Raw genomic sequence first — 25,901 nt, 5'->3', positions numbered from 1 at the left:
TTGAGCCTGCTCTCTTGTCCCAACCCCACTCTCCGTTGTCCCTACCCCACTCTACGGTAACCTGGGAGTAGAAAGCAGCAGTCTCAGCAGCCAGTCTGCTGGGCACTTCATTTTTTTATTTTTATTTTTTTTTTGCGGTATGCGGGCCTCCCGCCGCCGTGGCCTCTGCCATTGCAGAGCACAGGCTCCGGACATGCAGGCTCAACGGCCATGGCTCATGGGCCTAGCCACTCCACAGCATGTGGGATCTTCCCGGACCGGGGCACGAACCCGTGTCCCCTGCATCGGCAGACAGACTCTCAACCACTGCGCCACCAGGGAAGCCCCTGCTGTACACTTTATGAAGAGTACTTCTTACTGACCACTGGGATCAGGTTTTCAGCACCTTCTGATAAGAAGGAAAGGAGAGATGTCTCTGTCAGCAGCACCTCCTGGGATGACCCCAGCCCCAGATACCTCAATTTATAGCACTTCTGAGGTTCAGGATGATGAGTTGGGGGCCTGAAGCCAGCCAGCCATGGCTGAAACTGTATGATATATTTGCTCAACCAGGAAGCCCAGGAAGGGGACTTCTTTGGCTCTGTGCAACACAAGTACAGGGTAGCTGGAGTCTACTGGGGCCCCTCTTGAAATCCTTCGGAAGTACTTGATTCAGCTTGCTAGAGTGGGGTTCTTGTTCTTTTACCTCATTGCATCTCAAACTTTAGGGCATAGCAGAGTACCTGGGGGTCTTGCTAGAAGCCAGATTCTGGCACAGATTTGTGGTGGGGCCCTAGAATCTGCATTTCAGCGAGCAATGACACTGATGCCACACTTTGAGGAACAAGTCTTTATCTGCTCTGAAATGATCCCTTTCCTGTGGCACCTTCCGTTTATCTCACTGGCTGTTGATGAACATCGTTGAGGGCATCTCCAGGGTACTTTGGTTCCAGTGAAGTTGCTTTGCTCGTGCACTGTCTTCCGGGAAGCATGTATAGCTTCTGCAGTTCCTTGGGTGGGTACAGGGAGGTCACAGTAGCAGATTACAAACTTACCTGGTGTACTGTAGCACTTCGGTTTATTTCCCAAAAATCCTCTTTCCACCTCACTTTTTGGATGTTTTGTTTCACTTGATGTGAAAACAGTGCAGCTTGCTCACTCACCAACTCATTTCTGTTCTTGCAGTTTTCCACCCCATCTTTCCAATAATGCATATTCATTTTTCTGCTCTTAGGATTTTAGCCTTGTTTCTGATTTTTCTTCAAAAGGAGGTTTATAAGTTTAACAGTGACATCAAACAAATGTTTTCCTCTAAAACATAGGAGGGTTGACCTCAGAATATGCATCTTGAGATCCAGGAAATATGACTGATAAACATTTAAAAAATTCTTGTGTGTATTCTGTATTTGGTTCTTAGTAATGTGTCTGATGCACTCACCACATCTGAATGAAGTATCTAGAATTCAGCTCACAAAAGCCCTTTAGGTTTTCAGCAGTTCAAGCTGCTAATATACGTAGTTTTGTGTGATTTCTAAAACTCTTTGTTTTTCTCTCCCCTCTTTAATAAAGAAAATATCTGTGGCATTGGCTGGCATTTGGTTGGAAACTCATGTCTGAAAATTACTACTGCCAAAGAGAATTATGACAATGCAAAATTGTCCTGTAGGAACCACAATGCCTTTTTGGCTTCTCTTACAACCCAGAAGAAGGTGGAATTTGTCCTTAAGCAGCTGCGAATCATGCAATCATCGCAGAGCATGGTGAGTTAAAATCTTTGGAAATTAAGTTTCTAGTATCCATCCTTCTACTGACAGCATGACTACAGCTTACCTGTGATGTGCTTGGCAGCAGGAGGAATGCTAGTAGGTGCAGTGTAATACACTATGGAACTGCACTGTCAAATTCTCTTCTTTTAATAAATTCTTTCTTATCTTTAAATTTCCAACACCTTATTTTTATTAGTCATATTTCATTAAATTATAAGATATATCAATAATTACATGTGTATTGAACAGTAGCATGTTTACATATGCACATATCCTGTGACATCAGTAGATGATTTCATATCTGTTTTATCCCTAGGTTCTGTTGGGGTGGGGGAGGGGAATGCCATTACTAATTAGCTGAGCTGAATTAAGCCACCTGAGTCTCTCAGATTTCAGGTATTATTACAGTGTGTAATATGATTTAATGCTAATCATCCTAAGAAATAGACATCCATTTGGGTCTTTCTTAGATCTGACCAAGCCAAAAGGAGAGGGCATCTTCTTATCAGGAGTTTCTGAGCACAGAAAGTCCCCAAGTTCTCTTCCTGTCCACCCAGTACTCTCAGGCAGCTTGTAGTTGATATTCCACAGTCACATTTTGTCTTTTTTAGTCCAGAGCCCTAGAACTGTGGTCCTACCCTCAGTCAAGTAGATACAAGACAACGGCTCTTTCAACAACATTGTCTTTGGTATAGAACAGTTAGGGGGAAATGTCAAGCAGGTAGGAGGAATGGGAAGCACTTCCTTGGGAAGGACATAGGAAGTGGGGTCTGGGTTTTGGCTACATGTGGCATCTGAGACGGACTTTCCCAGGAATTCATTGTCCTATTTTCTCTATAAATTCGGTGACAGCCAATACCCCCCACCTCCCCAGCTGAAGGTGGGAATCTTTAATCATCATTTATCTAAGCCTGAACTAGCCAGAGCTTCCAAAACAGGCTTAGATAATGATAGGCATATAACCGGTATTTCATAAATATCGATACAATGATTTCACGTATAAATAGACATTTAAACCAAGTTGGGTTTGGTCATTCCTTCATAGCATTTGTCATAGCATGTAGAAATTTAGGAACTTGATTATTACTTTGATATTGATATCTTCTCCGAACTATATTTCTGTCCTTTGTAAAATGGCCATATTAAAGTGCCAGGCATGATATGTAACAGAAAAATGATGGTCTGCAGTAATCTACCATGGCTGAATCGGGATAGGGAGGTTTTCCTTTATCTTTTGGATGTATGTAACTTAATGGTTTTTGTCTAGAATCCAGTTTTGGTCAAGACATTGATTATATTCATAGCTGTGCCTGTTTTGCCTACAGTCCAAGCTCACCTTAACCCCGTGGGTTGGCCTTCGGAAGATCAATGTGTCCTACTGGTGCTGGGAAGATATGTCCCCATTCACAAATAGTTTGCTACAGTGGATGCCATCTGAGCCCAGTGATGCTGGATTCTGTGGAATTTTGTCCGAACCCAGTACTTCGGGCTTAAAAGCTGCAACCTGCATCAACCCACTCAATGGTAGTGTCTGTGAAAGACCTGGTAAGTATATGGGTGAATTATGCGTTACTGGAAGTTCATCGAAAGAGAAACTGTAGAAGGCATAGTTAAGTATTATGAAATTTTCATGAAAAACCGATGGAGTATTGATTTCAAGCATATGAAGCAGAGTGTAACACAGAATTTTTAAAGCAGAAGGAAATAGTGTTTGGCTCTGAATAGTGTGAGCCATGAACAAAACCAAAAATAACTAACACTAATATTCTGATTAACCATGAGATTGATTGGTTTGTTGACCACAAAAAGTATTGATAATTTCTCTGAAAGGCAAATTTCTTGGTGTTGGCAGGGAAATATTGTGGAAGAAAGAACAAAAAATCCAAAGAAAAGATCAGAAAAGCAAGCAGATCACTGCAGGGACAATGGGCAGAAAGATAGTGTCAGTGGGGAGAAAAATGATGGGAGTAGCTCTGTGTCAGGAAGCAGAAGCAAACCTTCAGCATTATAAAGCTGCAGGAGGGTGCTGAAGGACCGGACACTTGGAGTAGCTTCACAGGCTTGAAGCTCTCTAGGCACATTTAGGCTTCCTAAAGGCAGGCACAGGGGTGGCATTTGCAGCCCTAGACCAGTGTCCTCCTCCTGCAGAGGTACTTACAAGCAGTAGTTGGAATTCTGTGGCTGCTTTTGGGAGACTGGACTCCATTGACATCATGTCTTATTTTAGGAAGGTACTGTCATTTGTCTGAGGAATACAGAGGTGTGGAAGAGAATTCATAGCACTGTAGGGGTCACCTTAAAGTGTAATATTTAGGGAAACTTTTCAGCCATTTTGGATCCTGAGTGCTTTGGTGAATTTAATGAATGCTGTGGTTCTTTTTCCCCCAGAATATACAAAGATGCAATTTTGTATATTCAGGTGGGTTGTAAAACCCCTGAAGTTCATCCTGGGTCTCCTATATTATAAGGAGCTTTAGAACCTCTACTCATATGGAAAGATTAGCTTGTTCCCTCATGTCTGTCCTTAATGCTCTTGGAAAAGAAAAACTGTTTTTCCCCCAAGTATATAAATATACTTGACTAAATAGTACTTGATGACCTAAGACTTTCTATTTTCTTCTGCATTTAGTGTAACCCACTGAATTGATTTCATGACACACTAGTGGGTCACAACCCACATTGAAAAACCTTTGACCTTAGCTGACATAGTGGGAGCTCTAAGTGTCTCTCTTCGGTTTACTTCCCAGCGAACCACAGTGCCAAGCAGTGCCGGACACCGTGTGCCTTGCGGACGGCATGTGGGGAGTGTACCAGCGGCAGCTCCGAGTGCATGTGGTGCAGCAACATGAAGCAGTGCGTGGACTCCAATGCCTACGTGGCCTCCTTCCCTTTTGGCCAGTGTATGGAGTGGTATACCATGAGCAGCTGCCCCCGTGAGTGAAAAGTGAGCTCTAGGCAGTATGGGTGACAACTCCTGTGTGTAGGGCAGTGCTGTCAGCCTCTGAAAATTCTAGGGATGAGACCAGACTTGACCTCCTGCTCAGGACTGTCCAGAGACTGCCTGATGTGAACCTGCATACAGAACCAAGAACAATGACACAAGTAAACAACTGTAGGATGGATCACAGAGTACAGAAATAATTTGCCCAGCCTCAGTATTATATTGCTCAATCCATGTAATATCTCGACATCTTAATCTCCTAATTCATAAAGAAGTGATTTCCAGGAGATGATCTCTAAACATCCTGAGATTGAGAGAGGAGGGGAGGAGTCTCTATTATATGTTGGACAAGATATTGGGCTTTTTAAAGTTTTATTATGTCATTTAAACAATCACAATAGAATAAGAATTTTGACTCACAGAAGTTGAATAGTCTGTTAAAGAAAAAGGTAATTTAAATACAATGAATTTAAGACTACATATGATAGTGAATTGTAACGTATGTTTTTTTACAGCTGAAAATTGTTCAGGCTACTGTACCTGTAGTCACTGCTTGGAGCAACCAGGCTGTGGCTGGTGTACTGATCCCAGCAATACTGGCAAAGGGAAATGCACAGAGGGCTCCTATAAAGGACCAGTGAAAATGCCTTCTCAGGCCCCTACAGGAAATTCCTATCCACAGCCCCTTCTCAATTCCAGCATGTGTCTGGAGGACAGCAGATACAACTGGTCTTTCATTCATTGTCCAGGTAAGATGTCTTGTGTATCCAAAATCAAGTGTTTCACTACCTATTTACAAAGAATAAAGCCTTGAAAGCTACATTATTTATATGGATTTCTTTAAGAAAAAAATAACAGATAGTTTAGGAAACTATTTGTTTCATGTGAAAAATATTTTTAATGTCAATTAATGAAAATACTAAGGACTTTTAAGTGAGTTGTCTTGCTAACTTTCATTACAAAAGTATTGAAATGAGTTCATTGTAAAAAATCGACTATTACAGATGTAGGTAAAATAAAAACTAGAATTCCTCTTCTCGTCTCTAGAAGGAAAAACTTTTAACAGTATAATATAGATACCTCTAGATGTATAGTTTTTAAAATAAAAATACTATGCTGTACACTATGCATATGATATATTGTTCTACAGTTTGCTTTTTACTTAAAAATACATTGTGGCAATTGTAGGGAAAAATTAAAAATAAAATCTACTGCCAACCCAGAAATTCCTCTCCACAGATGTAGAAAAGAAAGAAACAGTTTTATTATTGAATAAGCATTAAACCGGGTTGTGGCCCACATCACAGCAATCCACTAATGAGATTGCAAAAACAGAGGGAAATTCTACCCTTTTAAATATCCCAGCGTATATAATCCATTATATACATGTTCTCAAAATGAAGATAACTTGTCTTCATGTGAGGATTTGACAGCACTATTTGCTCTACATTCTTTCACAGTTCATTCTGAATTTACCTGGTAATTGGGGAGGCCACCTAGGTTAGTTAATTGCCTTTACCCAAAGGAGAAAACAAACTTGTATCTTTAAGGCAAGCAGGTGGTTACAGTTTGGACCCATTCCCACAGCAAGGGGAGGGGGGCTGGCTCCCTTGATGTGTACATTTCAAAGAGATGGCTTTTAAGCACTTAAGAAAAACATCTCTGCTTTGTAGTGCTGACTAGAGGCTTATTTAGGTTTAAAAATTTTCATACATATACATATCAAAGGAACAGGAAGGGTTTTTTAATACAGGTTTTCTTACTGAAATGCTCTAAGAAAAGGGAGAAGGAAAACCATCTCTTTCCCTTTGACATGAAGAAAAAAGGAAAAATTCAGCCTGCCTGCCTGCCTCCCTCTCTCCCTCCTCCCCTCTCTTTGCCCTCTTCTCCCCTCCCCACTCCTTTTCTCTCTCCTTTCCCTTCACCTTCTCCTTCCTTCCTATCCTTTCCAATGGTTGATGCCAGAAGGAACAGACCTTGAGTTGACCTAAACCTTGATCCTAGACCTGCTATGGTAGCTGTCCTGAGAAACCAACCCTGAAAAATTGACCTTTGATTCAAACTTTCAGTAAATCTCAGGAATGTACTGATGGGCCTCCAGAGCAGTTGGGAGATGCTAGGCAGGTGCAAAGACTCCCAAGAGATGAGTGGATAAGAATATCTCCAAGAACCTGCCAGACATTGCCCCTGAGCACTGGGTTCTTTGTGAGGACTTCTATAAGGGAAAGACCACTGTAAACAAAGATAAAGGGCCACAGGCAGACTGGAAGAAAATATCTGCAGGGTATATAACAAATGATTATCATCCAGAGTATGTAAACCTCTACCCTCCAGAAAAATAAAGCTGAATGTCGACCCAACAGAAAAAGTGGGCAAAGTGAAACTGCTAGGTGTCTTTTCCCCCGGGGGTTGGGGGTGAGCACCATGGCGCTCCAAGGAGCTCCAGTCCTTTATGTCTCAGCACAGAAAGAATTTATCTAGGTGCTAAGTGATAGATAAGAAGGGATTTATTAAAATAGGACACTTGTGAGGCTTACAAGTGAGCTGGCAAGAGGGTGCCACACTCCGAGAACTTAGTGGGCTACAGATTTATAATCAAAGGAAAAATGGGGTGGGGGAAAAGACCACCTTCTTCCTCATTCTTGAGTAGACATCAGGCTTCCATCATAAGCTCCTCCTCCAGGTTGGGCAGGGGAGTTTTCTTGTCCCTACATGGTCAAGCCAGGACTGTCATGACATTATAGAAAAATTATTTTAGGTTTCAGTACAATAAGGGTCTTTCACTTTGAATGTCACCCTTCCATAAATTATTGTTTTTTATGTGTGCAGAGAGCATGTCTTAGGGGTCATTAACTTACGAGCTTACTGGGCAGGATGTGGGTCTCATGCCACCATTGTTTTATTGTTTTGGGGCGTGTCTCATGCTTCTGTTGCATGGTTTTGTTGCTAAGCAGGCCTGCTTAGTTTTGTGGTTAAGCAAACCTGCTTTCTTGAGTGATCATTAACTTACAGGGGTCTCTCATATTTTTTTCCACTTACAGTCCCCTAGTGGGATTAACTATTTAATCACCTACTTTCTCCCTTTATCCTGTTCCTATCAAAAGTATATAAAGTCATTCTCAGAAAAGGAAGTAGAGCAGGAAAATGCAAAATAAAATGAGAAACCAGCTTTTTATCTACAGAACTGGATTAAATTCTCTTTGTTCCTTTTTTCCTAAGATTTTGGAGGATCTACAGTTGTATTTCTAATCTACTAGTGGTTTGATTAATGAAATAGTTAAATTTGTGCTTTTCCACTAATATCAAGAATATATCAGGTAAAATGAAAATACACAGGATATAGGAAAATATTTACAAATTATATGTCTGATAAGAAGCTAATGTCCAGAATACATAAAGAACTCTTTAAACTCAAATAAGCACATGAAAATATGCTCAACATCATTTAGGAAACTGGAATCCTCATAAATTGTTGGTAGGAATGTAAAATTCTGTAGCCACTTTGGAAAACAATTTGGCAGTTCCTCAAAAAGTTAAACATAGATCCATCATATAGCCCAGTATATACCCAAGAGAATTGAAAATATATGTCCACACAAAAACTTGTACTGAGGGGCTTCCCTGGGTGTGCAGTGGTTGAGAATCCACCTGCCAATGCAGGGGACACGGGTTCAAGCCCTGGTCCGGGAAGATCCCACATGCCGCAGCACAACTAAACCGGTGCACCACAACTGCTGAGTCTGCGCTTTAGAGCCCGCAAGCCACAACTACTGAAGCCCGTGCACCTAGAGCCCGTGCTCCTCAACAAGAGAAGCCACTGCAGTGAGAAGCCTGCTCACCGCAAGAAAGAGTAGCCCCCACTCGCCGCAACTAGAGAAGAGCCCACGCGCAGCAACAAAGACCCAACACAGCCAAAAATAAAAATAAATAAATAAATTAATTAAAAAAAAAACTTGTATGGAGTGCTCATAGAAGTATTATTCATAATAGACAAAAGTGGCAACAACCCAGATGTCTGTCAGCCAGCGAGTGGATAAACAAAATGTGGTACATTCATACAATGGAATACTATTTGGCAATAAAAAGGAATATAAAGTACTGATATATTCTACAACATGAATGAACCTCGAAAATATGCTGTGCAAAAGCAGTCAGATACAAAGGCTATATATTATATGATATCACTTATATGGAATGTCCAAAAAAGGGCAAATAAATAGAGACAAAAAGTAGATTAGTGGTTGCCTAGGGCCAGGGAAAGAAATGGGGAATAATGGGCACAAAGTTTTCCAAAGTAGCTGTACCATTTTTCATTCTCATTAGCAGTATAGAAAGGTTCAGATTTCTCCACATCCTTATCAATACATGTGTCTGTTTGATTGTTGCTGTTCTAGTATATGAGAAATGGTATCTCACTGTGGTTTTGACTTGCATTTCCCTAATGACTAATGAAGTTGAGCATCCTATTGACCATTTATATGTGTTTGGAGAACTGTCTATTCAAATTCTTTGCCCAGTTTTAAATTACATTATCTTTTTACTGTTGACGTATTAGAGTTCTTTATGAATCTAGATACAAGTCCCTTATTGGTTAAACAGTTTGCAAATATTTTCTCCCATTCCATGGGTTTCTTTTTACTTTCTTTTTTTTTTTGGGGGGGGGGTGGGTGCAGTACACGGGCCTCTCACTGTTGTGGCCTCTCCCGTTGCGGAGCACAGGCTCCGGATGCCCAGGCTCAGCGGCCATGGCTCACGGACCTAGCCGCTCCGCGGCATGTGGGATCTTCCCGGACCAGGGCACGAACCCATGTCCCCTGCATCAGCAGGCGGACTCTCAACCACTGTGCCACCAGGGAAGCCCTCTTTTTACTTTCTTTTTTTTTTTTTTTTAACATCTTTATTGGGGTATAATTGCTTTACATACTTTCTTGATGGTATCTTTTGAAATACAAAAGATTTCGTTTATCCCATGTGCTTTTGGTATTGTATCTAAGAAGTCAGTGCCTAACTAACCCAAAAATCACAATTACTCCTGTGTTTTCTCTTTAAGGTTACATAGGTTTATCTCTTTGTATTTAGTTCCATAATTCATTTTGAGTTAATTTTTGTGTATGGTGTGAGGTAGGGGTCCAAATTTATCTTTTTGCATGTAGTTAATCAGTTGTCCCTGTACCATTTGTTGAAAAGACTATTTTTTTACTATTGAATTTTGGGAGCACATTTGTTGAAAATCAGTTGAATGTAAGAACTTATTTCTGGACTCTCATTTCTATTGCATTGACCTATATGTCTGTCCTTATGCTGATATCACACTCTTGATTTCTGTAGCTTTGTAGTAAGTTTTGAAATTGGGAAGTCTGAGTCCTCCAACTTTGTTCTTGTTTTCCTAGATTGTTATGGCTGTTCTGGGTTCTTTGAATTTCCATATGAATTTTAGGATGAACTTGTCAGTTTCAGTAACATCAACAGAAAGCCAGCTGACATCTGATAGAGATTGCATTGAATCTGTAGACCAACTGGGGGTATATTACCATCTTAACAATATTAATTAAGCCTTTTAGTTTATGAACCTGGAATGTCTTTCATTTCTTTAGTTTTTTATTTTCTTTCAGCAGTGTTTTATAAAGTTTTCAATGTATATATCTTATGCTTATTTTGTTAAATTTACTATACAAAGTATTTTATTCTTCTTCATGGTATTGTGAATGGAATTATCTTAATTTAGTTTTCTGATCATTGTTAATATGTAGAAATACAATATGTTAATCTTGTATTGTGCAACCTTGCTAAACTCATTATTTCTACTAGTTTTTTAGTGGATTAGGGTTTTCTATATACAAGGTTGTGTTGTTTACTAAGAAAGACAGTTTTACTGTCTTTCCTATCTGGATACCTTTTTAAAAAAAAATTTTGGGGGTACTAATTGGCCTGGCTAGAAATTCCAGTACAATGTTGAATAAAAGTGGTGAGAGTGGACATCATTCTCTTGTTCCTGATCTTAGAGGGAAAGAATTCAGTCTTTTTCCATTATGTATGATGTTGGCCTTAGTTTTTTCGTACTTGTCCTTTATCAGGTTGAGAAATTTTACTTCTATTCCTAGATTTTTGAGGGCTTTTGTCATGATTGGGTGCTGGATTTTGTCAAATGCATTTTCTGTATCACAATGGTGATGTGGTTTTGTTCTTTAGTTTATTAATATTACGTTATACTAATTGATTTAAGGATATCAAACCAGTCATTCATTCCTGGGATAAAGCCCATTTGCTTATGATGCATAATCCTTTTTACTGTGTTGCTGGATTTAGTTTGCTAGGTGGGTATTTTGTGTCTATTTTCATGAGAGATATAGGTCTGTTCTATAATTTTCTTCTTGTTATGACTGTCTGGCTTTGGTACCAGGGTAGTACTGGCTTCAGAGTGAGTAGGGAAGTGTTCCCTCCTCTTGTATTTACTGTGAAAGAGTTTGCAAAAGGATTGGTATTAATTCTTCTTTAAGTACTGGTAGAATTCACCAGTGAAGCCATCTGGGCTTGGATTTTTCTTTGTGGGAAGATTTTTGATTATTCATTCAATCTCTTAGTATAGGTAAGTAAAGTATAATACAGGCAGCTTTTCTATTTCTGCTTGAGTCAGTTTAGGTAACCTGTATTTTATAGGAATTTTTCTATTTCATCTAAGTGATCAAATTTGTTGGCATACAGCTGTTCCTGTTATTTTCTGGCAAGTAGCTTTTTGGCTATATGTGTTCTCCTGTTTTATCTATTGAAGGGTTTTTGTTTTGCATCTGATTTTGTTTCATCCTTTTCATTTTGCAAGGTCTCTAAATATTGTGAAGGTTTGTTCCAGAGCTTGCTTTCTTATTTTATGAATGCAGTGATCTCTGAAACCTCCTTGAATTTGCTAAAATTAGTATTTTTCATTCTCTTAAGTTTCTTGCATTAATCCTTCCTTCAGAGTTAGTCGTTCCGTGTGTTTATCTAGGTGGTGCTTTTAGGTTGATGATTTTCTCATACTAGTGATTCCTCAAGGTTGATTTGTATTTATAACTGAATGTCTAGGCTTATGCGTACTGGGTGTCGTGAAGGTGTGGTGTGATATCCTAAGGGAGAGGCTGACTAGCTAGTACCAGGGCTCTCCAGCTCTGGTCTGCTCTGGCTGTTGTTGAATGGTCTGCATTCCTTACACAGTGGAGGAAGGAAGGAGCAACGGACCAGGTGTGTGGATGCATTTGGCATGTTCATGGTTGTGCCGTGTGCCTCCCCACTTCGGGCGTTCTGGCTAGAAATTCAGTGCTTCAGAAGTATCTCTCAGTACTTCTCATAGCGCCTTTTCATCTTATCCCTAACCCTTGTTTTTACGTTTCTTCTGTAATTTCAGTGAGATCTTGAAGGGGAAGAGAGAGAGAAGCATTTGTTCAATCTTTTTATCTTGAACCAGAATACAGATATTTTGGTAAATGATTTTAGGTATTACATTTTTTGTGTGTTGGGCTTTGCCCTTTTGCTATGTGCACAGTTGCTCATCTTCACAGGAAAAACATGTATAGTCCCCAGATCTTAAGCAATTTTGGTGGAATATTTGATGTAGTCATTTTTAAGTTCTTCAGTTGCAGTCTATTTAAAACAACTCAAATACCTACAGGGATGGGGTAGAAAGCAGGTGGGTAAACAGAACAGGTGCAAGGCCATGGAAAGTTGTCAAGGTGGAGACTGTATGACATTGACCAACCAAGACAGATCTGTAAAAGAGCAGATCTTAAATGTTTCACCACAAAAAAGAAATGGTAATTATGTGACATGATGCAGGTGTTAGCTATAGCTATGGTGGTCATCATTTTGCAGTAAGTGTATCAGATCAACACATTGTATACTTTAAATGTGCACTTTAGATTTACACAATGTTATATGTCAGTTATGTCTCAATAGAGCTAAGGAGAAAAAAAGACAGGTCTGCTTACAGGTTGTGCACTACATGAGTGGCCCCACCTGAAGTATGCAGTGCACAACTGTCCTGAGCAGCCCTGAGAGGTCCAGGCCTCATATGCCTTTCTAGTTGTAAACTCCTGTATGCATCAGGAATCAGTAATTCCACTTATAGAAATGTTTACATATAAACATGGTTATTTTTCTAAAAATGAAAAATTGAAAGCAAACTAAATATCAAAATGTAATGGTTAAGTGACTGTTTGGCTTCATAGAAATCATTCTGCCATTTAAAGTTTTGTTTATGATAGGTAAAATAATGTGGTAAAATAATTGTGATCTACATTTTAAAAAATCAAAATTGAATATTAATATGAACACAACTGTGTAAAACTGTATAGAAAAAAATATTGGAAGGAAGGATCCAAATGTGGACAGTGATCTCTGGGTGGTGAAATTGTATATGATTTTTTTTCCCTTTCCTTGTATTTTTCAAATTTACTATCATGAGCATATATTATTTTTACAATTAATAACAACAAAAACTTTTTTTTTAATGGCTCTGGACTTTCACCTTGCTTGGTATATTTCTGATTTTCCTGAATTAGCTCTTTTTTGATGTTCTGATCTTATTTCTCAAACTAGTTTTTAGTAGTTTTGATGATTATTTAGAAGCAATAAGGAACTTAGATAGTTGGAAATAAATCTTGTGGAACGTACTCCACCCAGCTCTACCATAGGAAAAGCCCCTTAAAATTCTTTCTTTCAGCTTGCCAGTGCAATGGCCACAGCAAATGCATTAATCAGAGTATCTGTGAGAAGTGTGAAAACCTGACCACGGGCAAGCATTGTGAGACCTGCATATCTGGCTTCTATGGTGATCCGACCAATGGGGGAAAATGTCAACGTAAGTCAAATTTTTCAGGGTTACTGATTGCAAACCAGGTGGCACATAATGCATCTGTTTGACTTGTATATCTTGGAGGAAAAAAGCCACTTGGTTTCAGATATTGCATTTCTTAAGTTATACTTGTCAGGAGCTCAGCTGAGTTGGGGGAGAGAGAGCAGAGCTGCCTGGTGTCAGAGTAGCCATTAAAGCAACTAGTCAAAAATGAAGGACTTCCCTGGTGGTCCAGTGGTTAAGGTTGCACGCTCAATGCAGGGGGCCCGGGTTTGATCCTTGGTTAAGGAACTAGATCCCACATGCCGCAACATGAGCCTGCATGCCACAACTAAAGATCCCCTGTGAGGCAACGAAAATCCTGCATGCCACAACTAAGACCCAGTGCAGCCAAATAAATAAATATTAAAAAGAAAAAAATGAGGAAGTTAAGCCTTTAATCACTTACTCTGATGGTATAAGCAAGAGGCTTACACTGGAGAAAGCACTGACTCCCCTTGTTCCACTATCCCTCCTGGAATGGTGCTCTGGTTGAGCGTCAAGTGGATCAGCATAGGCTTCAGGGAAAACTTGTTGTTAAGGGAGCCCTGAACCAAAAGGCCCAGCAAAAAGCCTTTTATGGCCCCTGGGGTCGGGAGGGAGGGTGAAGGGGAAGGACTAAGAGTGGAAAAGTACCTGGGACTGAGTGGGTAAAGCCTCTTTGAGGTTCCCCTCCTCCTCCATATGGAAACTCAGCAGAGGTGACTGAAGAAGACCTCTGCCCAAGGCTTCAGATAAAGAGACCTAGGAATGAAGATTCCTGAGCTAGGAATGCAAATATGTGAAAGAGAGTGGCTGGCCAGGTGACCTGAGACCTTGACTCAGCCCTCCTCAGAGACTTCCACCCAGGCTGGTGTGGGGAGGGCAGTTTTCCTGGTATGGCCCACCAGGGAAAGCCTTTGTCATTGTCTATGGTTCGGCCTCAAAAATCACATGTAGGTTTTTAACCAGGAGCTGGACTCCTCAATACTTCTACTATTTTTAAAGATTTAAGTAGTCCCATGTTTCCCCATACATGTCAAATAGATTCCTGTAAGTAGTAGGACACTTTATTGTTAGTACACAAATTATATTTTTTAAAATGACAAGTGATACCAATAAACTACTTTTTGGTTTGTTCTAGTTTATAGTGGAAAGACCCATCAGGTCTGAGTAGGAAAATAAATAAGAAAGGAAAATCTCTACCTACTCGTCACATCCCACCTCCAAACTCCTTAGCATGGTTCTTGAGAATCTGACCCCAGAGCATCCAGAAGAGAGTTAGTGTCCTAGTGGAACCTCTCTGGGGTTTAGTTCCTTCATCTGTAAAATGGGGAGAGTAGGGTGGTTGTTGAAATGAAAGCAGTCAGCAGGACATAACAGGTAGATGTGAGCAATTATTATTACTCTTCTGATGTCCTTTCTTACCACTCTTAAGTAAAATTTCTTGCTCAGATTAAAAGGTATTAAGTAAAACTTTTTTCACTCTTTGTGAATAGATTTCATCCATTAGACAGAAATCAGAGTACCTGACATTATTGAGTGGTGAGTATATACAAGGCATTGTGCTGGTAGCTACCTGAGACAGTGCTGCTTTTATTATCCCCAGGATCAAGTAGCCTGCCCAGGGTCTCACTGAGATTTGGCCATGCTGAGAACCATATCCAGGATGTGTGACTTTAGCTGTTGGGCCTGGTTGTGCCACTGTGAGGGTACCATCGTCCCCATATCTTCAGCTCTCATCTTAGAAAAATTACATTCTCCTCTGTGGCATCTGTGGGGCCCGAGTACGGTTGTTCAGAACTCAGAGGTAGCTTTATTTTTCAGAGTCGCAATCCATAATAGAAAGCATGATTTAAAAATACTGTGAGTGACACCAAGTCTTTAATGTTTTCTTCTTAGAATTGTATAGTCCTTAAGCTATGGATAACAGCGATGATTTTTTGAATGCTTACTGTGTTTTATTCATGTGTTATCTCATTTAATCCTCCCCAAAACCCTACAGGATAGGCACTGTTATTATCCCTGTCACATGGATGAGGAGGCTGACTTAGAAAGGGAGCTAAGTGGAGGGACCTGAATTCAAACTCAGGCAAACTGAACTTTAGGCCTTTGCTTTTGTTAACACACTGCACCTCTCTCCATCCTCAGTAGAGCCCAGAGTTGAACGCTAGTGTTTCTTACTCCAGCATAAATTTTCTTCCCCACTGCACTATTCTATTCATAGGTTTCTTTGGATTTTTTTCCCCCACCGGATTTCTTTTAAAAGTACACCTATCTCCAGCCTAATACTTTTAATTTATTCACAGAAAAACAGTTTGTAGAGTGAAAAGGTATTGAGCAAAAGGATTCATTTATTTCACCTGGAGTATAAAGTTTGTCATAGCTCACACCTATGTGTTGGATGAAAGAAGGTGGAGATGTGTTGGTGGCTAGATGAGGGAGATGAAAAGAGTCATTTGCTGTTAAGGAAGAAGAAGGCAGACAAGGGTGTGAATCCTAGAGGGCCGCTGAAACACTGACCTGCCATTGGAATCCTGCCTCAGAAGCGTGGCCATTGTGGAGAAGTCTCCTCAGCTAAGGCAGAGCTTAGCCAGACCAACCCTCCCCCCAGAGGGCAGTCATCACTCAGAGGTCTCTGAGGACGGGGACTTAGTCTGTGTGCCATACTGGAGATGCTTCAGAAATGTTTATTGAGTGAATGAGAGAATGGTGATAGTGAAAAACAGAGTCTATTGCAAAGATGTTTGCAAAGTCTATTGCAGAGGGATGACCTCATTGGCAGCAGACACTGACATTTCTCTTTCCTCCTGGCCTGTGACTTTGGCTTCTTTACTGTTGCCTTGACATTATTTGAGATAAATCACTAGCTAAAAAACAAGAATTGTACCCCTTAAATGAATGCATTTATTTTACCTGCCTTTCCTGTTGAATCCAGTTGAGATAATGTTATTTGTTTTAGGGAAAGTCTCTAATAGTGGTAATCTTTTAAGCCAGTTGTGACCACCTGCTTTCCTTTTCCTTCTCCCCAGCATGCAAGTGCAATGGGCACGCGTCGCTGTGCAATACCAACACGGGCAAGTGCTTCTGCACCACCAAGGGTGTCAAGGGCGACGAGTGCCAGCTGTGAGTACCACACTCCCGGGACTCCTGCCACAGGCCACACCTCATCAGGGAGGGCCGAGGGGCTGTGAAACTGCCTGAACCCCAAGAGCCACCCTTTTTTCTCTGGGCCTTGTTGCCGTGGGCTCTGAGGGATCCCCAAGTTGACTGATTTGAAATTTTGCCCTTTCTACTTCAGATAGGTGTAATTTAGTCACCCTTCGTACTGGGAAGTTTGTCAGTTTAGCAGTAATTCCTTAATGGCTCTTTAAATCACAATTTTATGTTTGAGTGACACTGACAGTTCCTTGCTTGCTGACTTGGATTAGTCTTTTAACTTCAGTAACGACTTGATTTTTGTCATGTCAGGAGATTTTCCTAAAAGATAGAGTTAGAAGAGCTGGTATTCCAGGACAGTATTTTATTTGGCATTTTGGTTGTCTAATAGTAGAGAGGTCATCTTGCCTTTAACACACCCTCCCTGTTCTAGCATTTTCCTTGGTGAAGTATGTCAAACATGTTTTGGGGAAGAGTTTGGAGTTCCCATCCATGAGGATGCAAACAGCATCAGGCAGATGTGGGGATTCAGCCCTGGCTGTGCCTCCACTGAGTAGGGTGCTGTTGAGGCAAATCACTTAAAATGAGGTGTTAAGCCTCATTTTCCCCATCTATCAATAGTGAGGCTAGTGGTAATTGTTTTTAGTGTCCTGGTGAGTTGAAACAAGAGAGATTATTCCCCAGTTTCTCTCTCCCTCACCAGAAAACCTCATAAAATAAGCTCTAAATTTAATTTTTAAATCTAGGTTCCTTTAAATAGAAAAATGTAATAGAGCAAAATTAATCACCCCTGCCTTCAGTTAATGGTATACAACAAAGAAATGAAGTGTAGGTCTAGTGAAAGACTTTCTCTTTAGGAAATTTTAAATATAAACAAGTGCTGATAATCACTCTAGATAAAAAGACACAACATCCTTGTATTATTTATCTGGCAAAAGTACTTGACCCAAACTTTCCCCTCCTTTCCTCACAGTTCATAGCTATTGTGCCTGCCTGAATCACTTTGTAAAGTGGGAACCTGGGTTTTACTGATGTTCATAGATGATATTTATGAGGAAATTAATAATTCTTTTTTACTAGAACTTATTTTTTTCTCCAGACTGATGAACCATGTCCAAGGGTTGTTTTTGGTTTTTTATTTTTTAAGTGATTCTTGGTTTTTAGCCTTCTCTCACTTGTATTTAAAGAACAGGTTCAATTTATCCAGGAAAAGTGAAAAATGAATATATGAAAAATGTTTTTTTTTTTTTTCAGTAACAGCTCTGATTTTATTGCAGTAATAAAAACAGACAGCTAGATGGCCCTAGGAGAAAAACACATGTAAGATAGCTGTCCTTCCACTTAGCCACCATTTACATCTTTTGGCATAATCTCTTCTAAACAGTTTGCCTTTGCCACAGTCTCATCCACACCCACACATTCCAAAATGGATAAAAACTTAATTACTTTATTAGCAACTAACCACAGGTAAGTCAATTTGAAAAATGTTTTAACTGCACTTGTAGAAGAATATTTAGTCCATACAAAAGTGAACATGTGTTTTTCGTGATAATAGGATCTAAATTTTATTTTATTTGAATTTATCTCATGTGCTTTGGCAAATGTTTATCAGTTGGTGGTGGTGTGAACTGCTGGGCAGTCAGCATTGAAAATGAATGCAAAGTCTTGTTAGTCCATCTGATTTGAGTAACAGTGAAGAATGTAATTGTACTGACTCAAAAACTGGTAGTTTATATAAAAAGATCTACTTGATTTTAAAGTGAATGTTGATTCTGTTTTAAGTAACAACAGAAAATAATCTTCATTTTGTTTCCCCCTAGATGTGAAGTAGAAAATCGATACCAAGGAAACCCTCTCAAAGGAACATGTTACTGTAAGTGTTTTTGCAGTTCTCATTTGTCTAGAAGCAAAGTAGTTCAGTAAAACATTATTTTCTTTAACATGGTTTGAGAATGATAAGTGCTATAGGAATATAGTAACCACCCATAGAAGTGTCGCCTAATTTGATGTGTTACAGTCTATTAAATTTAATACATATGTAAACTATTTTAGGCTGCTTTAATTCTGGTTATGGTTTATATCAGTATGTCCATAGCAGATATCAGGGAAGAGTACAGAGATATACGTCTCTGGCTTTCCTAATTTATATTCTCTTGAAATATTTCATTTGCCATTATGTGGTTGGGGTCATTGTATGTCATATTTTAGGATCGATCAAACACAGAATTCTTAAAATATAGTTGAAGTTATTCCCTCTGAAACTGATTTGTGTTAACCACCTCTCTAGGAACTAATATGTAAAATAAAATATCTAGTGACTAACTTACAGTGAACAGTAAATCTGGAAAGGTGACCAGTTCCTTATGGGTAAATGCATTTTCTTCCTGTAGGAGAATCCACATACTAGGTCAGATTATGGAACCAAAGGAAAATGAGCTAATGTTTTCACATTCTGTTATAATTATATACTGGCTTTTCTGGGTAAAATAATGTCCACTCAAAATTCATGTCCAGCTAGAACCTATAAATGTGTTTTTCTAGAAAAAAACAAGAGAAAAACTTCATGACCTTGTATATGGGAAGGTTCTTAGATGTGATACGAAAAGCACAATTCATAAAAGAAAAACTCATTTATTGGGACTTATCAAAATTTAAAACTTGTGTTTTTAAAAAATACTGTTTAAAAAGTAAAAAACAAGGGACTTCCCTGGTGGTGCAGTGGTTAAGAATCTGCCTGCCAGTTCAGGGAACACGGGTTCAATCCTTGGTCTGGGAAGATCCCACATGCCGTGGAGCAACTAAGCCCATGCGCCACTACTGAGCCTGTGCTCTAGAGCCCGTGAGCCACAACTGCTGAGCCTGCATGCCACAACTACTGAAGCCCACGCACCTAGAGCCCTTGCTCCACAACAAGAGAAGCCACCACAGTGAGAAGCCCACACACGGCAACGAAGAGTAGGCCCCACTCCACAACTAGAGAAAGCTCACGCGCAGCAATGAAGACCCAACGCAGCCAAAATTAAATAAATAAATTAATTTTAAAAAAAGTAAACAACCAGCTACAGACTAAGGAAAATGTTTACAAAGCATATCTTTGATTAAGAGTTTATATTTAGAATATATAAAGAACTCTTACAACTGGATAAGGGGACAATTTCAGTTAAAAACAGACAAAGATTTGAATAGACATTTCACCAAAGAAGATAGACGAATTGCCAATAAGCACTTGAAGAAATGTGTAACATTATTAGACATTTGGGATATGTGTATTAAAACCACAATGAGGGGGCTTCCCTGGTGGCGCAGTGGTTGAGAGTCCGCCTGCCAGCGCAGGGGACACGGGTTCGAGCCCTGGTCCGGGAAGATCCCACATGCCGCGGAGCAACTAGGCCCATGCGCCACAACTGCTGAGCCTGCACTCTGGAGCCCAACGAGCCACAACTACTGAGCCCGCGTGTCACAACTACTGAGGCCCGCGCTCCTGGAGCCCGTGCTCTGCAACGGGAGAGGCCACCGCAACGAGAGACCCGTGCACTGCAACGGAGAGTGGCCCCCGCTCGCTGCAACTGGAGAGAGCCCACGCACAGCAACGAAGACCCAATGCAGCCAAAAGTAAATAAATTAAATAAATTTAAAAAAAAACACACAATGAGGGGGCTTTCCTGGTGGCGCAGCAGTTAAGAATCCACCTGCCAATGCAGGGGACACGGGTTCGAGCCCTCGTCCGGGAAGATCCTACATGCCGCTGAGCAGCTAAGGCCATGTGCCACAACTACTGAGCCTGTGCTCTAGAGCCCGTGAGCCACAACTACTGAGCTCACGCACCACAGCTACTGAAGCCCGCCTGCCTAGAGCCCGTGCTCTGCAACAAAAGAAGCCACTGCAATGAGAAGCCCATGCACCGCAACGAAGAGTAGCCCCCGCTAGCCACAACTAGAGAAAGCCCGCACGCAGCAACAAAGACCCAACGCAGCCAAAAAAAAAAAACAAACACACAGTGAGATACACCCCTAGAATGACTAGAATCAAAAGCCGATACAGTGGCTTAATAAAAGACAACTGGATTCTCATATATGCTTCTGCATTCAATCTGTTGCACTATGTCTCTTTGGTTAAAGTACACACAAAAAAAACCTGGCCCCACCAGACATATAGTTAGAAATGGATGGAGTGTTTTAATAACCTTTTCAGGTAACTGGGTATTATCCTTTGATACCATATCAAAGCCAGGCAACTGGTCATATCTTAAAGGTTAGTTTAGGACTTCCCTGGTGGCGCAGTGGTTGAGAGTCCGCCTGCCGATGCAGGGGACACGGGTTCGTGGCCCGGTCCGGGAAGATCCCACATGCCGCGGAGCGGCTGGGCCTGCGCGTCCAGAGCCTGTGCTCCACGACGGGAGAGGCCACAACAGTGAGAGGCCCACGTACAGCCAAAAAAAAAGGTTAGATTATAATGTGAAACCTGAAACCATATCAATTAATTTTTTGTAATCTGGTACCTTATATTTCTCTATCTTGAAAAATAAAAGCCAATACCAAGTTTTAGCAATGATGTGGAGAAAGTGAAACCCTTTTAAATTTTTTGTGGGAATATAAAATGGTTTTCCACTTTGGAAAATCATTTGGCAGTTTTTTGAACAGTTAAAAATAAACTTACCAACAACTCCCCATTTCCCTCTTCCCCTACCCTCTAACAACCACCATTCTACTTTGTCTATATGAATTTGACTATTCTAGGTACTTCATATAAGTGGAAATATATAGTATTTGTCTTTTTGTGATCCATTTATTTCATTTAGCATAATGTCCTCAAGGTTCATTCATGTTGTAGCATGTGTCACAATTTCCTTTCTCTTTAAGACTGAGTGATATTCCATTGAATGTATATACCATATTTTGTTTATCCATTCGTCTGTTGATGGACACTTGGTTTGCTTCCACCATTGGGCTATGATCTCTTTGGCTGCTATGAACATGGTTGTACAAATAGCCCTTCAGGATCCTACTTTCAGTTCTTTTGGTATATACTCAGAAGTGGAATTGCTGGATCATTTGGTAATTCTATTTTAATTTTTTGAGGAACTGCCATACTGTTTTTCACAGCAGCTGCACCATTCCCACCAGCAGTGCACAAGGGTTCCAATTTCTCCACATCCTCACCAACACTTTTTTCGGTGGTAGCCATCCTACTACAGGTGATGTGTTATCTCATTGTGGTTTTGATTTGTATTTCCCTAATGATCATTGATGTTGAGCACCTTTTCATGTGCTTATTGGCCATTTGTATATCTTCTTTGGAGAACTATCTATTCAAGTCTTTGCCCATTTTTAAATCGGGTTGTTGAATTGTGCAGTACTTCTTAGAATTAAATTATACCATCTTTAGCCAGTAGGCTCTTTTTCAAGCTATGTTCTTTTGCTACATTACATTAGTCTTTGAATGCTTTCTTGCATTCTAGAATAAGATAACTGAGGCACATATTCCTTGCCCCAAACCTGAAATCAACCATTTTTACTTGGAGTCTTGGTTTCTTTTATACCATTAATTTATAGCTTTGTATCCTTAAGCATAAATAGATGCTCAATTAATATTTCTAGGTAAGTTAGCTTGGAGCCTAAAATCTCAACCAGGGTGATGATACAAGGAGGTTTTGGTGGGTTAACTCAAACAAAATGACATTACCCACAGACTTTGCCAAAAGTGCTTTCCTGGCTGTTGAATGTTTATGAGAAAATCAATCTGTATCTCTAGAGACCTATTCTGTTTTGTTTTGTTTCAGTTGTTAAATACACATTTCTTTCTTTCCATAGATACTCTTCTTATTGACTATCAGTTCACCTTTAGCCTATCCCAGGAAGATGACCGCTATTACACAGCCATCAATTTTGTGGCTACACCTGATGAAGTAAGATTTAAAAGTCTTCTTACTTTGTTTTGAATTTGTGTGGAACTTTTTCTTGGTCACTATGGATAGAAGCACTGCCTTAGCAGCGGTCTCCAGAAGTGGAGTCCACAGGATGATGTTTAGAGGTACAGGAAAGAAATGTTAGAATCTACATTTATCTCCTTTGTATTTAAAAGGTAAGATTTACCATGTTGTTAAGATTTTTTTTTCTTTTTTTGCAGTATGCGGGCCTCTCACTGTTATGGCCTCTCCTGTTGCAGAGCACAGGCTCCAGACGGGCAGGCTCAGCGGCCATGGCTCACGGGCCTAGCCGCTCCGCGGCATATGGGATCTTCCCGGACTGGGGCACAAACCCGTGTCCCCTGCATCGGCAGGCGGACTCTCAACCACTGCGCCACCAGGGAAGCCCCATGTTGTTAAGATTTACCATGATCTGATATACAGAGTGACACTGACTCCACACATACTTGGTTTGCCCATCAGCCCATCACAGCCCCATACAGGAAAGGAAAGGAGACTGCAAGGGGAACTTCCCTGTTAGGGGGGCAGTGTCAGAACCGAGATTTACTCTCTCAGAATGGAAATTAATACCAGTGATGCAAGACAGAGGTGACATTTATGCTCCTAGAATGAGTTCCTATCCTCATTAGGAGGTAAAAACAGTGAAGAAGTAAGCCAGAAATAATTGAAATTACTAAGGTAACTATTTGAAATGTATTTTTATATCTACTATTGTTAATGGTAAACCCCAACCTGCCATAAGGTATTACCTAGAGGTAAAAGGGAGCCAACACAGTATGACATTTAAAAGTAAAGCATCTAGAATATGAACACGCACCTATATGATTTCTTCAGTGAAATAGAAAGTCATTTAATACCTACTCTGGTACATAATGAAATTTTACTAAACCTAATGGTAAATTATTTAGGGGCCTCCTTGGAGGTTTCTTATTTCTCATCAACATACACAAAGCCATTTACCATTACAAAAATACAATGAATGGGGCTTCCCTGATGGCGCAGTGGTTGAGAGTCCGCCTGCCAATGCAGGGGACACGGGTTCGTGTCCCGGTCTGGGAAGATCCTACATGCCGCGGAGCGGCTGGGCCTATGAGCCATGGCTGCTGAGCCTGCGCATCCGGAGCCTGTGCTCCGCAACGGGAGAGGCCACAACAGTGAGAGGCCCGCATACCGCAAAAAAACAAAACAAAACAAAAATTACAATAAATGTAACAAATAATACATGGAAAACAATATGATAATAAGCCAAAGTGCATTCCTTTGATAACAGATGTTATCAACAAGCACTGCTAAATTTAAGAAATAAATAAATCAGTAGTAAAATGAAGTCCAGTGTGGGATATTCACAATTAAATGAAAGTAAGATTTGTTTTTTGTATTCCACTTCAATGATAAAATTAAGAAGAGATGTACTAGAGAAGATACATTCTCATGAGTGAATAGCTTTTTAAGTAAAAATAATAAATGACTTTCAATGAAAATGTTTTGTGGAAAAATTGTGTTGGTATATCATTTCAGTGGCTGTACTGACCAGAATTTTTTTTTAATTTTTTAGGATAAGGCTATAGCAAAAGTACCACACATGAAATTTATTTACTGCCTTGTTTCTCTTATGACAGAATATTTAATAGTTACACAATGTATGTGTCCTGTCTTTTACAAAAGCATCAAGATTTCAAGGTTATTAATCCTTTCCAGGGAAAGAAGTAATTGCTAGTAATGTGCTACCAGCAAACATTAAAAAATAGAGAATTCCCTGGCGGTCCAGTGTTTAGGACTCCATGCTTCCACTGCAGGGGGCACGGGTTCGATCCTTGATCAGGGAACTAAGATCCCACGTGCCGTGACGCAGCTCAATAAATAAATAAACACTTGAGCTGTCCCTTTAAGAGGATGGTGAGGCCTTATCAATAAATGAGAAGGTAACTGCTTTATGAGAGAAACTTCTGGTTTGGAGATCACGTTTTGGAAATAGCTGTTTGGAAATGCTTCTATTGTTGTAATTTTTGTGCTGTAAAAACTATCAAAAGAATGCTCTTTAAAATCTTAATTTTCTAACCTGTTTTAAAAATCTTTCAATGTGAAGAATTTCAGCAGGATTGGATTCAAAAATATAAAATGCAACATCTGACTCATTTGGAAAAACAATTTTTTGACCCCAAGAAAGAGATTTATTAGCCAAATTTCAGGGAAAACTAAAAATTAGTATCATGATTTACCCAACACTACTGACAGTGCTCTTCTTCCAGCTGGCCCAACACATTCCTCAGAGATACCTTTTTCAGTCATTAAAACCGAGAGTCACAATAAATTAAACTAGCTCTTCAAACTGCTGTATCTCTAAGTGGTATACAAAGTTTTCAAAGGTAATAAGACATATTCTGTCATATTTCTCTTGAAATAATATTTTTAGTGAGAGAAAAATGTTCTTAATCATGGATGAAGACAATTTAAAGTTTTTAAATTTAGTTTATTTCAGCTTTATGTGCTATTCCTTAAAAACCACTTCCATTGGGCTTCCCTGGTGGTGCAGTGGTTGAGAGTCCACCTGCCAATGCAGGGGTTTGTGCCCCGGTCCGGGAAGATCCCACATGCCGCAGAGCGGCTGGGCCCATGAGCCATGGCCGCTGAGCCTGCGCGTCCGGAGCCTGTGCTCCATGATGGGAGAGGCCACAACAGTAAGAGGCCCGTGTACTGCAAACAAACAAACAAACAAACAAAAAAAAACCACTTCCATTTTGGAGAACTTTACACTGTATATAATCTATGGGTTCAGAAGTACGTAGGTTTGATTTATAAGTTAATATAAATTGAGACACTTGACCAAGTGTTTTACTCTTCAGACATTTGGACAGGGCTGCCCAGAGGATCCTTAAGAGGCTGATTCCCTAACATAGGTCACGGGATGTAGGTCACTGTGCTCTGGTGAGGGTCTTTTTAAAAGATACTTTTTCATGGAGTTAGGCATTTGATAAAGCATTAAATCCCATATACTTTTTTTTTAATTCAACTAATTTATTTATTTGGTTGCACTGGGTCTTGGTTATGGCAGGCGGGCTCCTTAGTTGTGGCATGAGAACTCTTAGTTGCGGCATGCATGTAGGATCTAGTTCCCTGACCAGGGATCAAACACGGGGCCCCTGCATTGGGAGCACAAAGTCTTAACCAGTGTGCCACCAGGGAAGTCCCTAAATCCCATATACTTTTATGGGAGGGAAATGAAATTTGTTTGGGGTATATTGCTTATGTTAAGGTTAGAAATTTTGCTGTTCTATAAGCATGAGTTTC

General features: G+C 40.1%; 1 protein-coding gene across 3 annotated transcripts in view; it reads left to right on the top strand.

The window, feature by feature from the left end:
* The window catches only part of ATRN (attractin), a 176,069-nt gene that overhangs the window by 87,394 nt on the left and 62,774 nt on the right, over window positions 1-25,901 (top strand). For all 3 annotated transcript variants that reach the window (XM_082669774.1, XM_082669772.1, XM_082669773.1), the window contains exons 15-22: window positions 1,549-1,739; window positions 3,071-3,290; window positions 4,493-4,678; window positions 5,202-5,435; window positions 13,379-13,516; window positions 16,561-16,654; window positions 18,508-18,560; window positions 22,498-22,592. In XM_082669774.1, coding sequence (XP_082525900.1) covers window positions 1,549-1,739; window positions 3,071-3,290; window positions 4,493-4,678; window positions 5,202-5,435; window positions 13,379-13,516; window positions 16,561-16,654; window positions 18,508-18,560; window positions 22,498-22,592 — 1,211 coding nt within the window. The remainder of the gene's footprint in view (window positions 1-1,548; window positions 1,740-3,070; window positions 3,291-4,492; window positions 4,679-5,201; window positions 5,436-13,378; window positions 13,517-16,560; window positions 16,655-18,507; window positions 18,561-22,497; window positions 22,593-25,901) is intronic.

Source organism: Grampus griseus, assembly GCF_964374135.1.
Source record: "Grampus griseus genome assembly, chromosome: 14".
In the NCBI taxonomy this organism is placed as follows: domain Eukaryota; kingdom Metazoa; phylum Chordata; class Mammalia; order Artiodactyla; family Delphinidae; genus Grampus; species Grampus griseus.
Note: the sequence above shows the minus strand (reverse complement) of the source record. Positions and strands in the feature narration are given on the sequence as shown.